The sequence below is a fragment of the Neoarius graeffei genome, chromosome 22 (assembly GCF_027579695.1).
Source record: "Neoarius graeffei isolate fNeoGra1 chromosome 22, fNeoGra1.pri, whole genome shotgun sequence".
Taxonomy (NCBI): Eukaryota; Metazoa; Chordata; class Actinopteri; order Siluriformes; family Ariidae; genus Neoarius; species Neoarius graeffei.
In genome coordinates this window covers 9,592,769-9,608,916 of record NC_083590.1, presented here as the reverse complement: position 1 = coordinate 9,608,916, position 16,148 = coordinate 9,592,769, and the positions used below count along the sequence as shown (strand labels likewise).

The 16,148-nt window shown below is 41.9% G+C and overlaps 1 protein-coding gene across 2 annotated transcripts in view; it reads right to left on the bottom strand.

The window, feature by feature from the left end:
* Positions 1–16,148, bottom strand: part of LOC132870360 (RNA binding protein fox-1 homolog 3-like) — a 91,866-nt gene that overhangs the window by 21,454 nt on the left and 54,264 nt on the right. For both annotated transcript variants that reach the window (XM_060903998.1, XM_060903999.1), the window contains exons 5-7: positions 11,920–12,012; positions 11,212–11,272; positions 10,157–10,210 (exon numbers count right to left, since the gene is read on the bottom strand). In XM_060903998.1, the coding sequence (XP_060759981.1) occupies positions 10,157–10,210; positions 11,212–11,272; positions 11,920–12,012 (208 nt within the window). The remainder of the gene's footprint in view (positions 1–10,156; positions 10,211–11,211; positions 11,273–11,919; positions 12,013–16,148) is intronic.

The following is a 16,148-nucleotide window of genomic DNA, read 5'->3' as shown; positions in this document are numbered from 1 at the left end:
GGTGTGTAGCACAGAGATTGAGTGGAATAACTGCTCATTATATCCAGATTCACTGGATTTTGAGAAACAGAGCATTTTTATTTTTTTGCAAATTCAATAAACAAAACTTTATACAAAATGTCCAACAAAATAATTTCTGCTCAGGTGGACTTCTTAAAGCTGTACTGCCTTTTAGATTTTTCAAGTGTCGGTCATAAAAAGAATTTTCCTGACACCCAGTAATTTCTCTTTAGTGGACCAAAAGCTACTCATCTCATCTCATTATCTGTAGCCGCTTTATCCTGTTCTACAGGGTCGCAAGCAAGCTGGAGCCTATCCCAGCTGACTACGGGCGAGAGGCGGGGTACACCCTGGACAAGTCACCAGGTCATCACAGGGCTGACACATAGACACAGACAACCATTCACACTCACATTCACACCTACGGTCAATTTAGAGTCACCAGTTAACCTAACCTGCATGTCTTTGGACTGTGGGGGAAACCGGAGCACCCGGAGGAAACCCACGTGGACACGGGGAGAACATGCAAACTCCACACAGAAAGGCCCTCGCCGGCCACGGGGCTCGAACCCGGACCTTCTTGCTGTGAGGCGACAGCGCTAATCACTACACCACCATGCCACCCCCAAAAGCTACTGAATTTAAATCATGGACTTCCAATTTTATTAGTTTTTTTTAAATAGAAAAATTAATGAATTTATCTCCACGTGTCCCTAAATTCTCTGCTATTTTTTCCTGCTTCACCATTACCCAAATTAAGATACTACGTCATGCATCACATCACGTGGTGGGCTTTCCCCGTTCATGCAAGGCATTGTGAGATACAAATTTGAAACAGGAGAGAAAAATGGAGGACGTGAGTGTGCAAATGAAATGTGAAAGAGCGACTACAGTAACGGAAAGAAAGCAAGAAGAAAAGAAGTTATGTTATATATGAAGGAAAGGAAACGCAGGACCAAACTAATAAATATCGGTGCTCAGCGAGCACCTCGGTGTGATCAGCTGTTCGTTTAGCGACAGAATGATGGAACTGTCAGTGCACGCTCAAAGGTAAACCTGTAGATGGCAGTAATGCAACACTGTGGATGCCAGCTGCAGTAAAACCCAAAAGAAGAATAAGAAGGTAAACCTGCGCATGTGCATACGGACTTCCTCTGTCTGCTTGACTGTGCGAAGCGAACGATTTCATGCACATTATTTGCTTTAATCCCCTCAAATTAAATAACTTCCCAGCCACAGAATGGCCTGGTATTTTGTGAGATATTACAGAAATAAATAGATATCACAATCACCACATTTCAGACGGAACTAAATTTCACCGATTTTATGAAATCGAAAGGCCGTCCAGCTTTAGAAACCTATTGACGGCAGCATGAATTTACTTTAGTGTTATATTTTTGTAGAAAGTGCCATCTCGCTGTTGTGCCGAGGTGTAGAATAGGTTTAGACATTTATTTAATTCTTCCTTGAACATTTCAGTTCTGCAATTTTTAAACTTCTTTGAGCTTTTGAACCGGTCTAAAAAAAATTCAACAAATTTTATTGCTTAAAGATTAAGAATGTAAACAAAGCAGTGAAGTGACAGGAGCAGTTTATGAAAAATGCGATAATAATCATTCTTGAAAAATAAAAAAAAGATACGTTCTTACCATCAAATACTTTTATTCCATACTTTGTTGCTTTTTTGTATTTTTAGGGTTTTGTTTTCAAGTAGAGTTTTTATTTCGTCCTCAGTTGGTTTAGCAGCATGCTCTGCCATTTTGTTTTTCTCTACTCATGGTGTATGAGCTGATATCCTAGTTGTAGAGTAGCCAATCAGAGTGCACGATTGCTCATCCAGTGAATGTGGTGTCACAACCCTGTCTGTTTTGGGGTGTCTTTAGCGCCACCCTGGTCCGTGTGTTGCTTAAGGTGCAATCAATAGGTGACTGGTCCAGGTGTGGAGGATTACAGATAATGGGGGCTTGGCCTATAAAAGGTCTCCCAAGAAGTCAGGAGGGAGCTTCCTCCTTCATTTTGGTTTGGGTAATTTACTTGTATTCACACTATAACACATTGCACTTTTACTTTATGTATTTTTGATGTTCTTTTATTATTTAAATAAATATCGATATATCAAACATACTACTTGGTGTGGTCTCCCTTCATGTTGCACTTGCCTTGAGCCAGCTGGTGTAACATATGGGGGCTCGTCCGGGAGCAATTTGGAACCGGTAAAGTAAATTGATAACTCGCTGGTCATTTTGTAGGGTGACCCACATAGTATTATTGTGCGTTTGATACATTGTTTTAGTTTTTTCGTTATATAAATTGTTTTCGGTTAATTCGCTTGAGTAATTGTTTCTGTTTGGTTGGTTGGGAAGGACGAAGTCTCATCGTCCTGTTATCAATTGTTTTGATTTTGGGACAAAGCTAATTGCATGTCTGGTGCTGTTTGTACTTGACGTAATTGTCCCTTGATTGGCGAGGCAATGTAGGTGGATTAGATTCTACTGGAGTAACGTGCAAACCCTGCGGTAGGAGTAGAGCGCATAACGCTGTTTGTTTTGTTAGTTTGTTATTTTAGTTTTTTGTTTTGGGGAGTCGAACGCGGGGGGGTTCTTTTGAACTCAATCGTATGAGGGCTCCTGAAGACTAGGTCAGTTTTAATTAGGGATTTGTGTTGAGTTAGGTGCGGGGCTACTCCTATGCTGTTGGTTTTTTTTTGATTGTGGGACATGCGCTTCAAGGAATGGTGATCCAGCATGCATGCGGTATGGTGAGTAATTGGGCATTTGTGACGAACTTTTTGTGAAGTTAGTTTGGTAAAGTTGGCATCTGGTAAGAGTTTGGATTTTTGGTTAGGTTTTTGGTATTTGGGTTTTGTGATGGAAAGTGTAGATGCATTTGTGGCATTTCCTTCGGAGGAGACATTAAATACTTTGACGAAGGATCAACTTCGGAAAGTTGTAGGTCATTATGGGTTTGAGACTGACTTGGCAAAAACTTTACATAAAGCCGAGTTGAGATTAGCCATTAAAGATAAGTTGCTTGAGTTGGAAGTATTAGATCTTTCAAAATTGGTACCTCCTGCTGGCTTATTAATGCCGCAGGGTGCAGCACCAGTGGTTACTCCACCGGCGGCTAATTTAACTTTTGAGCAGCAGAAGCAATTGCTGGAAATTCAGATGGAAAGAGACTGGCTGGCTACCGACAGAGACCGGCTGACTGCCGAAAGAGACCGGCAAGTTGCAGCAGCGCAGTTGGAGAGAGAGCGGCTGGCTGTTGAGGTCCGTGAGAAGGACCGGCAGCTGGAGTATGACAAGTTGCGTGAGGAGGTTAAAAGGCGAAACCAGTTGGAAGAACGGGCTTCCGCCATTGTTGTTAGATCTATGGAAGGTAAGTTATCAAATATGGTTAAACTTTTGCCTAGATTTAACGATCGCAACCTCAATATGTTTTTTTCATTGTTTGAAAGTCTTGCTGATGATCAAAGGTGGGGAGACTCGGAGCGCACTTTGTTGTTGCAAAGTGTTCTCACGGGGAAGGCTCAGGATGCCTATGTTGCTCTGAGTGCTGAAGAGCGGAAAAACTATGCTTCTGTTAAAGGAGCCATATTGAAGGCTTATGAGCTGGTCCCAGAGGCCTATCGTCAGAAGTTTAGAAATTGGAGGAAAGGAGATAGACGGCTGCATACCGAGTTCGTTTGCGAACTCATTACATTTTTCAATCGGTGGTGTACGGCTGTGGGGGTGAGTACATTTCAAGGTCTTTGTGATTTGGTCTTGTTAGAACAATTTAAAAATACTATACCTGACCGAATTGCAACTTATATAACTGAGCGGAAAGCTAAAACTGCCGCTGAAGCTGCTGTGTTGGCAGATGAGTTCGTTTTGACTCATAAAGGTAATGTTAGTGGTACGTCTTTGGGCAGTCGTGATTCTCATTATAATCGTCCGGCTGGTTCAAAACAGTTTATTTATCCCAGTTTAACGGGGAACGACCGGTGTCGTTATTGTAATGAGCGGGGTCATTGGAAGAAGGAATGTCCCGTGCTGCAGGAGCGGGGCAAAGGTGGAAATACTTCTGCTAAATCTGTGTGTGTTGCCTCCTCCAAGGGCATGGATATGCCAGTGGAGGGTGTGAGTATGAAGTATAAAGATGTAAAAACTGCTGTGTGTAGCGCTTCCAGGAGTTTGTCGGGTGGTGAGAGCGCTGACAAGTCTGAAGTGACGATAACAGCTACAGGCCATAATGAAAGCTATGGGCCGTTTATTTCTACAGGTTTTGTGTCGTTGTTGGGTAGCTTGGAGAAGGTTCCTGTAAAGATATTGCACGACACAGGGGCATTTGAGTCATTTATTAGACAGCACATACTTCCATTTAATGAACAGTCCAACACGGGAAGGTGCGTTCTTATTAGAGGGATAGGAATGCAAACTTTTTCAGTTCCATTGCATGAGTTCAGTTTGGATTCAGATTTGGTAAAAGGGGAGGTTACAATGGCTGTTCGGCCCAAGTTACCAGTAGAGGGGGTTGATGTAATTCTGGGTAACAACTTGGCAGGTGGACGTGTGTGGGCTGAGTCCTCGCCGTCATCTGTGGTAAGCGTGGTGCCATCACCTTGTGTCTCTGATGACTGCAGTGAACGGTTTCCTGATGTGTTTTGTGCCTGTGCTGTAACTCGTGCGCAGAGTCGCAGGCAAGGCGTAAAGTCCAGTCTAGTGCCTACTTTGCCTCTGTTGCCATCAGTGTTGTCACGAGATGACCTGATTGTAGCTCAGCAGGGGGATGATGAGTTGGCAGATGTGCTGAGGAGTGCTTTATCTGTTGATGACATGGATTTTAGTGAGAGTGGTTATTTTGTCATTGACGGGATATTAGTGCGTAAATGGTCTGCCATGGGTGATGAGCCTGTGTTACAAATGGTGGTTCTGGTGAAATACCGTGATTTGGTGTTGCAGACAGCTCATGGTGATGTCGCGGGGCACTTTGGTGTCCGCAAGACTTATCAGAGGCTGTTGCAGCACTTTTTTTGGCCAAGAATTAAACGGAGTGTGGCTGAGTATGTGAGAACATGTTGTGTGTGCCAGTTAATGGGTAAACCTAATCAGACAAAGCCTGCGCCGTTACATCCAATTCCTGTTGTTGGGCCACCTTTTGAGCATCTTATTATTGATTGTGTAGGTCCATTGCCACCCTCGAAGTCGGGGTGTACATATTTGTTGACTGTTATGTGTCAAGCCACACGGTATCCAGCTGCTTATCCGTTACGCACAATTACCACTCGTTCAGCTATGAAAGCATTGTCTCAGTTCATGTCGATATTTGGAATACTGAAGGTTGTGCAGAGTGACCGGGGAAGTAATTTTACTTCAGGTCTATTTAAGGAAGTTTTGAATCAGCTTCATGTAACACATCGCGTAAGTACCGCATACCATGCGCAAAGCCAAGGTGCTCTTGAACGGTTCCATTGTACATTAAAATCTTTACTGCGCGCTTACTGCGTTGAGTTGAATAAGGATTGGGAGGAGGGTCTTCCCTGGCTTTTACTAGCTGCACGTGAAGTAACACAGGAAAGTATGGGATTTAGTCCCAACGACCTGGTGTTTGCACACAGGGTTCGAGGCCCTCTCTCTGTGTTAAAACATGAGGTGGAACCAGTGCAACCACCTCAGAACCTAATTGATTTCGTGCATGGGTTTAGACGGAAACTTTTATTTGCATGGAAGTTGTCCAAAGAAAAGCTGTCTAGAGCACAAAAGAAAATGAAGCGGCTGTATGACCGTCGCGCTGTGGAGCGTGAATTTAATGTTGAGGACCAGGTCCTGGCTTTGCTTCCAGTGCCCGGTTCGCCTTTTTGTGCTAAGTTCTCTGGTCCGTATGTTGTTGTGCATCAAGTAACTGATTTGGATTATTTATTGTCTACTCCTGATCGTAAAAGATCTACCCAGTTGTGCCACATTAATTTATTAAAGCCATATTATGCTCCTGCTGTGCAGATAGGCTTGAGCAGTGAGAGAGCCAAGTCTATCGGATTGGCTACTGCGAGCGCATTGAGTGTAAGTTCTGATGTGATTGCAGACCCTGAGGATGCATTTTCTTCTAGTGTGGTGCTGCAACCTCGTCTTAGAAATTCTGAGTTGTTGTCCAATTTGGATGGGTTGTTTGGTCACCTTTCTCTTGGACAGCAAAGTCAGTTGAAGTCTTTAATTCTTCAGTTTGATGTCTTGTTTTCTGATGTTCCTAGTTGCACAAATGTAATTCAACATGACATTGTGGTTGAGGATGTACAACCCATTCATCAACGTTTTTACAGAATTTCATCCGAGAAAGAAAAACTTTTAGAAGCAGAGGTGTGCTATTTATTAGATCATGGTTTGGCTAAGCCTTCTTATTCTAGCTGGTCCTCACCTTGTTTGTTGGTAGCCAAGCCGGATAATACTTTCCAGTTTTGCACCGACTATCGTAAGGTAAACAAGGTGACAAAGCCTGTTTCGTTCCCTCTTCCACGGATGGAAGACTGTATTGATCGGGTGGGTTCGGCACGCTTTGTCAGTAAGTTCGATCTATTAAAAGGGTATTATCAAGTCCCACTGACATCGCGAGCACAAGAAATTTCTGCATTTATTACATCGTCAGGTTTATACTCTTATAACGTCATGAGTTTTGGTTTACACAACGCTCCTTCCACTTTTCAGCGGTTAATGAATCGTGTTATCACTGGGTTAGAAGGTTGCGCAGTATATCTTGACGACATAGTAATTTATAGTAACACTTGAGAGGAACATCTGTCCCACATCCGTTCATTTTTTGTTTGTTTATGTGAGGCAAAACTTACAGTGAATCTCACGAAATGCGAGTTTGCCCAGGCTACGGTGGTGTACCTTGGTAAGGTTGTTGGAAAAGGGCAGGTTTGTCCAGTTAGAGCCAAGGTGCAAGCAATTGATGAATTTCCCCCACCTACCACAAAGAAAGAGTTAATGAGGTTTTTGGGTATGGTGGGTTATTACCGCAGTTTTTGTTTGAATTTTTCCACTATTGTTGCTCCGTTGACTGCACTGCTTAGGAAAGACATTAAGTTTGAGTGGACATCGGATTATCAGTCTGCATTTGAGAATGTGAAGTTGCTTTTGAGCACAGCACCTGTTCTTGCTGCCCCTCGGCTTGATATGTCTTTCGAGTTGTTTGTGGATGCTAGTCAGGTGGGTGCTGGAGCGGTTTTGTTACAGTCTGACGACAGTGGCGTTCGTCGCCCAGTTTGTTACTTTTCCAGAAAATTCAATAATCATCAAGTAAATTATTCGGTTATAGAAAAGAAAGCGTTAGCTTTGGTTTGGGCATTGCAACATTTTGACGTTTATGTGGGGGGAGGAGTACAGCCTGTGGTGGTCTATTCTGACCATAACCCGCTAACGTTTCTTCATTCGTTGCAGAATCCCCACCAGCGCCTTATGCGTTGGGCGTTGTTTCTACAGCTGTATAACTTGGATATCCGTCATTAGGGGGGTGGAGAACATCATGGCTGACGCTTTGTCGCAGTCCCCTTGTGATGTGTGATTACTCTGTCATAATCCAGTGTGTTCTGTGTTTCTCTTATTTCAGCCCATCTTAAATTGCTGCCTGGCGCCAAGGTGTGCTGATTGGTTGGGATGGGGAGATGCAGGACAGTGGAAAGTGGATGGGTATTTCACAGTCACTGTAATATGACTGATTTAAGTTTTTGTGGTGTTTTCACTGTGCTCTGTTGTGTATGTTCTATATATGGATATTTAGTTTTCAGTTTAGTTAAATTGTGTAGAGACTCACTGAGGTGTGTCTCTATTTTAAGGAGGGGGGGTGTCACGACCCTGTCTGTTTTGGGGTGTCTTTAGCACCACCCTGGTCCATGTGTTGCTTAAGGTGCAATCAATAGGTGACTGGTCCAGGTGTGGAGGATTACAGATAATGGGGGCTTGGCCTATAAAAGGTCTCCCAAGAAGGCAGGAGGGAGCTTCCTCCTTCATTTTGGTTTGGGTAATTTACTTGTATTCACACTATAACACATTGCACTTTTACTTTATGTATTTTTGACGTTCTTTCATTATTTAAATAAATATCGATATATCGAATGTACTACTTGGTGTGGTCTCCCTTCATGTTGCACTTGCCTTGAGCCAGCTGGTGTAACAGTGGATAGAATAATACTTTTTATCCATTTATCATTGCAAATTAAAACAAGTTAATTCCCTTTCTCCTTTACTTTATAACAGATATAAACACTCGTTCCTTCATCACTTTTTTACTCTCTTTCTCAGGTACTGAGAAACCACAAAGAAGTGTAAACTCATCTGTCTTGAAGATGAAGACGTCAGAAAGCTTAAAGTTACAGTTTGATCTCTCTCTGACTGTTACAGAGCGCTGACACTGGAGACTCCTTCCAGAAATGGGACAGAAATAAACACATTTCTCCTCACAGAGAGCCTCCCCACATCTCAGCACTGTTCTGACATCACTGACTATCCTAATGTGTTCACCTGTTCTGTGTCTCACCTTGACTTCAGCCCTGATGTTTCTGTGCATTAATAAAATAACCTCACTAAACTGAGTCCAGATTCCGAGGTTTCTGTGTTCCAAATTTTGGTCCTCGGCCATTTTCCTAGGGTTTTATTATTTTTTATTTCTTTATTTCAGATGAAGGATATTCTTGTCTTAAGCCTGTTCTCTTTCCTTAACTGTCACTCTGAACCACAGCTACGATGATTGTTTTCACTCAAATTAAACACATGCTGAGCACACACACTCACATCCTGTCTCTCACACCTGCAAGTTACAGCTTCAGTTTTCCTCGAACATCATCATTAATAATAACAGGTAACAAGTGTTGCCAGGCAAAACAAACCTCACCTGGTAGCACTTACTGTATGATGAATATGAAGGAAGATATTGCAAAAAAAAAAAAAAAAGGTACCTTATGGGTCCTTGTGGCTGCTGCTCATAAATAAAATAGTTTTCTGAGCCCATGTCCATACAGTAAATATAGCATATATATTTACCCTATGAGGCAGTAGCGACCAAATGAAGCATGATCCAAAAATCAACAATTAAAAATTCACAGAAGTAAAACATACCAAGTGTCTGTACTTTATATTATTCGACTCTTACCTCTTACAGTTTTCAAAACTGAAACCTCCAAACTGAGGCTGACACACACACACTGTCACCATGACCCAAACTCTTATTTCCCGGAAATGGCCTGGCGCTAGAGCTCAGTGGAACGCACTTTCCCTCTGTAATAAGCATAAATATGTCTGAAAGTGATTTCTTTAGTCTAGTCCATTTATTTCGAACGGTGAACTGAATTGTATACAGTCACCGGCCATGTTAATCAGAACACTTGTATGCACATGCGCAGTGCGCGACTGTTACACTCTTTTACATTCTTACAGCATGATGACGTAGTGGCTAGTGCCTCTATATGAGGCAGTAGACACAACAAAAACAATTTTGACCTTTTTGGTGACCTTGACCGGAGGACCCTCAAAATGTTGGAGGTTCTATTTGATACCAATGCCCATCTATCCTGAAAGTTTCATGAAGATTGGTCCAGCTGTTTTCCCATAATATCATTAGCAAAGAAACAAAGAAACCTGACTGAAAACAATCCCTTGCCCCCAGTGGACTCTGTCCCCTCTGAGGTAATAAAGCAATCAGTGAGGTTTAATTAAACGATACACAATGAACACCTGCATTAATCCATGAGAAAAAAACAACAACTTGGAATAATTAACATATAAAAGTAATATTAAATTGTTTACGGTGGGTATTAACATGTAATAATTTAATAACAATTTTTCCAAAATTATTTATTTTATGCAGGAATTAATTTTGTCATTTCTCAGTCATAAATAAAATAAATGCTGTGTGAAATTGCTCATGTATAATATTCTATAAGGTTCAGTTTTCAGTTGTACAGGCATGATTACAGTGTGTGTGTGTGTGTGTTTGTGTGTTATTGAGAGGCCGGCTGTAAAGCTGTCTGAGGAATGAACAGACTTTAGCCTAATGAGCAGAAAGGCACACAGTTATGGCTTCAATATGATCAGCATTTCTTCCTGATGAAATATAACTGTACACACACACACACACACTGCAGGCAGAGAGACAGAGGGAGTAGACAAACGTGTGTGTGTCTCACCTGCATAAAGTTCAGGTGCATAAACGGCTCCCACCACAGGATTCAGCTTCCAGCCTGCAAAACACACACACACACACACACACACACACACACACACACGCAAAAGCAATACAGTAAGTGAAAGAGAGGAGGAGAAATAATGTAGATATTTACAAAAGAGTGAGAGAAGATTGAGAAGAAAAAAAAGCAAAAATACTCAAACAGTAAACACCTCACATCACTCACACACTAATGTAGTTCTATCTATCTATCTATCTATCTATCTATCTATCTATCTATCTATCTATCTATCTATCTATCTGAGTGTTGATGTGAAGGAGTTGATTTTATCGCCCGAGCTGCTGCTGTGTGAGTGCAGTTCAGTCAGTGATTCATTAGATTCAGCGTCACAGCAAAAACCTCCAGCTTCTGTTTTCTACAAAGTTAATCTTTAATAAAACCCTCAGTCAACTCACACCTCAACTAACATTATACTGTATACAGAGCCAGTGTGGGAGAGAGAGAGAGAGAGAGAGAGAGAGAGAGAGAGAGAGAGTGATAGAGAGAGAGAAAGATCAAAAGAAAGAGAGAGCGTGGTAGAGAGAGTGTGAGAGAGATGGTGAGTGAGCGTGAGAGAGAGAGCAACAGAGAGAGAGAGTGCGAGTGAGAGACAGCATGATAGAGAGACAGAGAGAGAGTGAAAGAGAGAAAAAGAGAGAAACAGAGAGACAGAGAGATTGAAAGAGAGTGAGAGATAGAGAGAGATGATTATTTGTGACTGCTGTTGGATGGCTGTCTCTCAGAATGGGGTCCAATTTAAATTCAATAAAACGTCACATCAAATGAGAAACAGAAATATTGAGTCGTGTTGCTCTTTAAGACCACGAGCTCTCGAGTGATGTCTCAGTTTCAGCTTCATGTCTTTACTGAGGGGAAACAGAGAGACACTGCATGTGAGATCACATCCCACAGCTCGGGACCTCATACAGCATGTCATCGTCAGTAACGGACCACTAGTGAGCTGTGAGCTAACACTCTGAGCAATCGTGTAGTGGGTAAAGGTTTAGCCTCAGTACCATTTGTGTAAGGATTCACTGCCTTCTTATTCGTCATCACTCTCGCTGTCGCATTGTTCACCTGCTCACAGGAAGAGAAAAAAACAACAGAGAAATATTAAGAGAGAGGGAGAGAGAGCGAGCATCAGGTCACAAAAACAACAGGAGAACAGCCTCATCATCTCAGTCATGCTACAAACAAACAAACAAACAAAACAAAACTGTTAAAAAAGAAGCAGAACAAACCCAGTTCAACTGAAAAACCACATTTCAGCATCAATGTGACATGATGAAGGAGTGAATTTAAATTCATTACCACATGCTCATGATAAAAACAACCTAAAACTTGGAAAATCATTCTCCGAAAATCCAAATCAAATCGCAAATGATATGAAGCATAAACAAAGAAGTGAAATAACATCAAAACAAGACGATACGTTTACATTCTGATCCGATCAAAAGATGATTGGATGGTTTCATGCTGATGTTCTCCAATCAGGGACGAGGATGAGGCTTTGTGCCTTTCTTTGGGGTTTCTCTCTCACACACACACACACACACACACACACACACACACACACACACACACACACACACACGAGAAGAAGGAAAAGGAGTGAGAGAAGAGAAATCAGAAAGGACAGCGAGAGAGATAAAGTCAGGAAAAAGAAGAACAGAGAAAGGCAGAGGGAAGATGGGAATGAGCAGAAGTGAAAAGGAGAAAAGCACCTCGATCTTGCGTCCCTCTACGATTGTACCGTTTAGTTTCTCCCGTGCTCGGTCTGCGTCTGTGCTTGTTTCAAAAGTTACAAAACCGAAGCCCTGAGGATGAGTGCAGAGAAGAACAGAGCACAGCGGAGGAGAGAAGGTGTTAGGGACAGAGAGAAAGAGGAAAGGGAGAAAGTGGTCATGAGCAGCAGGAAGTGGACAGCAGCAGACAGGAAGTAGTGTTTCATTACAGGCTGTTAGAGGAAAAGCGAAGAGCAGTGAGGTTGCCATGGAAACGCAGCGATGCGTAAAGGAGGAAGTGAGACACAGACGTGTTCTGTTAAACTTCCAGGTTTAGTTTATTACGACAGGTGAATTTGTGGTTGATATGAAATTGAAATAAATTGTATTATATACTGTAAGCATTTTCATGCGCTTCATCTGCTAACTGGAACAGCCTTCAGAGATTATTTCAAAATAAACTTCCAGGAAAGTAAGTTATTTTCACGATTAATGAGATCAAGATAATATAATCATAAATAAAAAAATTACAAAGCCTGAGGACAGTCAAACAGAGGACTGCAGTCTGGATGTGGACTCAAAATAAATAGAACTCATAACTGAGCGATGTCGGGTTTCGAAAGTGGAGTGGTTTATCCAGTCACAAGCATTTCATGTCAATGATTCAGCTGAAGGCAGCTCATTGGGCCAGAGAGCAGTGACAGGGCTAAAGACTTAACAAATTTCAAAGACTTTAACAATTTAAAACAAACAAAAACATTACAGGCATTTAGCAGACGCTCTTATCCAGAGTGACATACAACACACCCAGAGCAGCCTGGGGAGCAATTGAGGATTCTGTGCCCTGCTCAAGGGCACTTTCAGTCCTTCCTGCTGGTCCAGGAAATCAAACCGGCAACCTTTTGGTCCCAAAGCCACTTCTCTAACCATTAGGCCATAGCTTACTTTGATTGCTCCTCTTTGGTCTGATTACCAAACTCACAATGTTACCTGTTTAAAAAAAATCTACAAGTAAAGCTGCTTTTACATGGGCACTCACACCAGAACAAGTTGCTCTGGCACAACTGCCGATTGAAACACAGTTTGTTCTGGAGTAATTTGAGACCAGAGGGCGCAACTTGCTCCACTGTCCCAGGTGGTGCAGCTTGTTCTGGAACATCTTGTTCCAGGCACAACTTATTCCCAATTACCATCTAAACACAATCAGTGGCTAGTAGGCATGCTTACACACGTGTGGTAGCATTCATCCGGGTCATTTATCATCCAGACCAGACCGCTTCACAGCAAAATCAATGGTCAATTCTTTTCCAGTGCTTTTGCTGATCAAACTTCACCTTTAAACGATGGAGTCAAGTGAGTCCCAAACCAATCACAGTGAAAACTGGACTAAAGAAGTTCTTACCCTCATCCAGTTGTGTGGAGATGCAGATACCCAGCTGGATTTGGAGAAATTGGGCTGCAACAAGCCGAATGTTTAAACAGTGTTTACCCATCTAACCTTTGGCTCACCACTGATACAGAGTGAGCGTGTAAACACAAAGGAAAGTGGGTGTGACTTGTAAAAGCAGCTTAACTCTTTACCCCTTAAAGCAGTTGCTACAGCCACCCTTGTATATGTATATACTGTTCACCCTTAGAACATATTTAGAAGAAAAAAAGTCTAAAGACAAGGTTTTGTTCATATCAGTTTTCTTCATTATGTTGAAACAATCATGACATATCATAAATTTTTGAAAAGAGTGATGACACAGAATACACAATTCACTCATAAAGTTATGTTTCAACATTCACCAACTCACAGGTAGTGTCTGAAAGGTGAGTAATACCTGTGTGAAAACCAACCTTCACACTTTACATGAAGAATTCATGTCAAATGGTGTACAATAAATGATTACTGCAACTTTACAAAGATGCTTTATATAACGTTGTTCAATTATCTTTTCAAAATTCATACATTTTATCATAAATATTCACCTGGGATACCTGTAAAGGGTAAAATACTTATGTAGAGGCAAATTCAGAGTCGTCAAATGTCATCATTATGGTGCATACACGCCAGCATCATATGTTGTCATTATGGGATATACACGGAGTCGTCATATGTCATCATTAAGGGGTAAAGAGTTAAGACAGAATGTTTAAAGCTGACCAGACAGGGAAGTGCGTCTTTCCTCTTTCTGCGACAAACAAACTTGAGTCTGTGAGGTGAGTCAGACGTGGAAGCACCTTGAAAGACAAAAAAATCATCAATTGAGATTGCTTTACTGCATATAGTCATGAACTGATCATTAATGATTTCGCATTAAAAGCAGACTGCTTTTCAGATTTTTCAAGTATACCTGTAGGTCATAAAAAGAATTTTCCCCAACACCCAATTATTTTTGTTTAGTGGACCGAAAGCTACTGAATTTGAATCACAGACTTCCAATTTTATTAGTTTTTTTTTTTTAATAGAACAATTACTGAACTTAAGGCCATGTGGCCCGAAATTCTCTGCTATTTTTTCCTGCTTCACCATGACCCAATACAAGATACTACATCATGCATCATGTGGTGGGCTTTCCTCGTTCACGCCAGGCATTGTGGGATACAAATTTGGAACAGGAGAGAAAAATGGAGGACGTGAGTGTGCGAATGAAATGTGAAAGACCAGAAAGATGGAAAGTGAGAAGAAAAGACGTTATGTTACATACGAAGGAAAGGAAAATGCAGGACCAAACTAATAAATATCGGCGGTCAGCAAGCACCTTGGTGTGATCAGCTGTTCGTTTAGCAACAGAATGATGGAACTGTCAGTGCACGCTCAAAGGGAAACCTGTAGATGGCAGTAATGCAACACTGTGGATGCCAGCTGCCGTAAAACCCAAAAGAAGAAGGTAAATCTGCACATGCACACACGGACTTCCTCTGTCTGCTTGACTGCATGAAGCGAGCGATTTCATGCACATTATTTGCTTTAATCCCCTCAGATTAAATAACGGGCGGCACGGTGGTGTAGTGGTTAGTGCTGTCGCCTCACAGCAAGAAGGTCTGGGTTCGAGCCCCGTGGCTGGCGAGGGCCTTTCTGTGCGGAGTTTGCATGTTCTCCCCGTGTCCACGTGGGTTTCCTCCGGGTGCTCCGGTTTCCCCCACAGTCCAAAGATGCAGGTTAGGTTAACTGGTGACTCTAAATTGACCGTAGGTGTGAGTGTGAATGGTTGTCTGTGTCTATGTGTCAGCCCTGTGATGACCCAGTGACTTGTCCAGGGTGTACCCCGCCTTTCGCCCATAGTCAGCTGGGATAGGCTCCAGCTTGCCTGCGACCCTGTAGGACAGGATAAAGCGGCTAGAGGAGATGAGATGAGAAATTAAATAACTTCCCAGCCACAGAATGGCCTGATACTTGTGAGATATTACAGAAATAACCATATATCATAATGAGCATATTTCAGAGGGAACTAAATTTCACCGGTTTTATGAAATTGAAAGGCTGTCGATTTCATAAAAGCTTTAAGTAATGTTAGTTGCTCATCTGGAACTTTTCGGAATGGGGAAATTTGCTGTGTCTGGACCTTTAGCTATCTTTGCTGAGTACATCTGTTCTAATGATACTTTAGTAGTAGAAAGTTAACACAGTTGTAACACATTTGTTTCCTTTAAATGCACACGTCATGCCATGGTGTCATTACATCTGAGTGCAATAACGTCATTTCTCAGTGTCTGACCAGGAAAAAAAAAAACAGCAGGATTTCTGGAGATACGTATTTGTGAAAAACTCCTTTTACATTCCCTTATATAGCTGACAAAGTTATTATCCAAAGTATCTGACAGTTCAGACAGGATACACCTGAGCAGATGAAGGTTAAAGGACTTGCTAAAGGATACAACCAGCTTGTAGCCACCTGGTAGCCCAAACCACTTAAAGCCATTGTAACCACGGTGCAACCATGTCTCACTTTGTACCAGGTTCAGAAAAACACCCCTCTTTCCTTTCTTTTTGAAAAGACTGAAACCTGTGCACTTGTGTCCGTTTCACTCTTCACTCTCTTGACAAAGCATACAGTGTGAGAAAACTATGGTGGAACTCAAATGTCTATTTCTACATAGCCAGATTTTCATTGCAGTTTTGTACAAAACAGAAGTGATTTTTTTAAACAGTTGACAAAGCACACTTGCAAATGGTTTGTGTTTCCCTTACGTGATGTTACATGATTCAAGCTGGGTTTTTCTCCTCTCGCCATAGTTCTTAC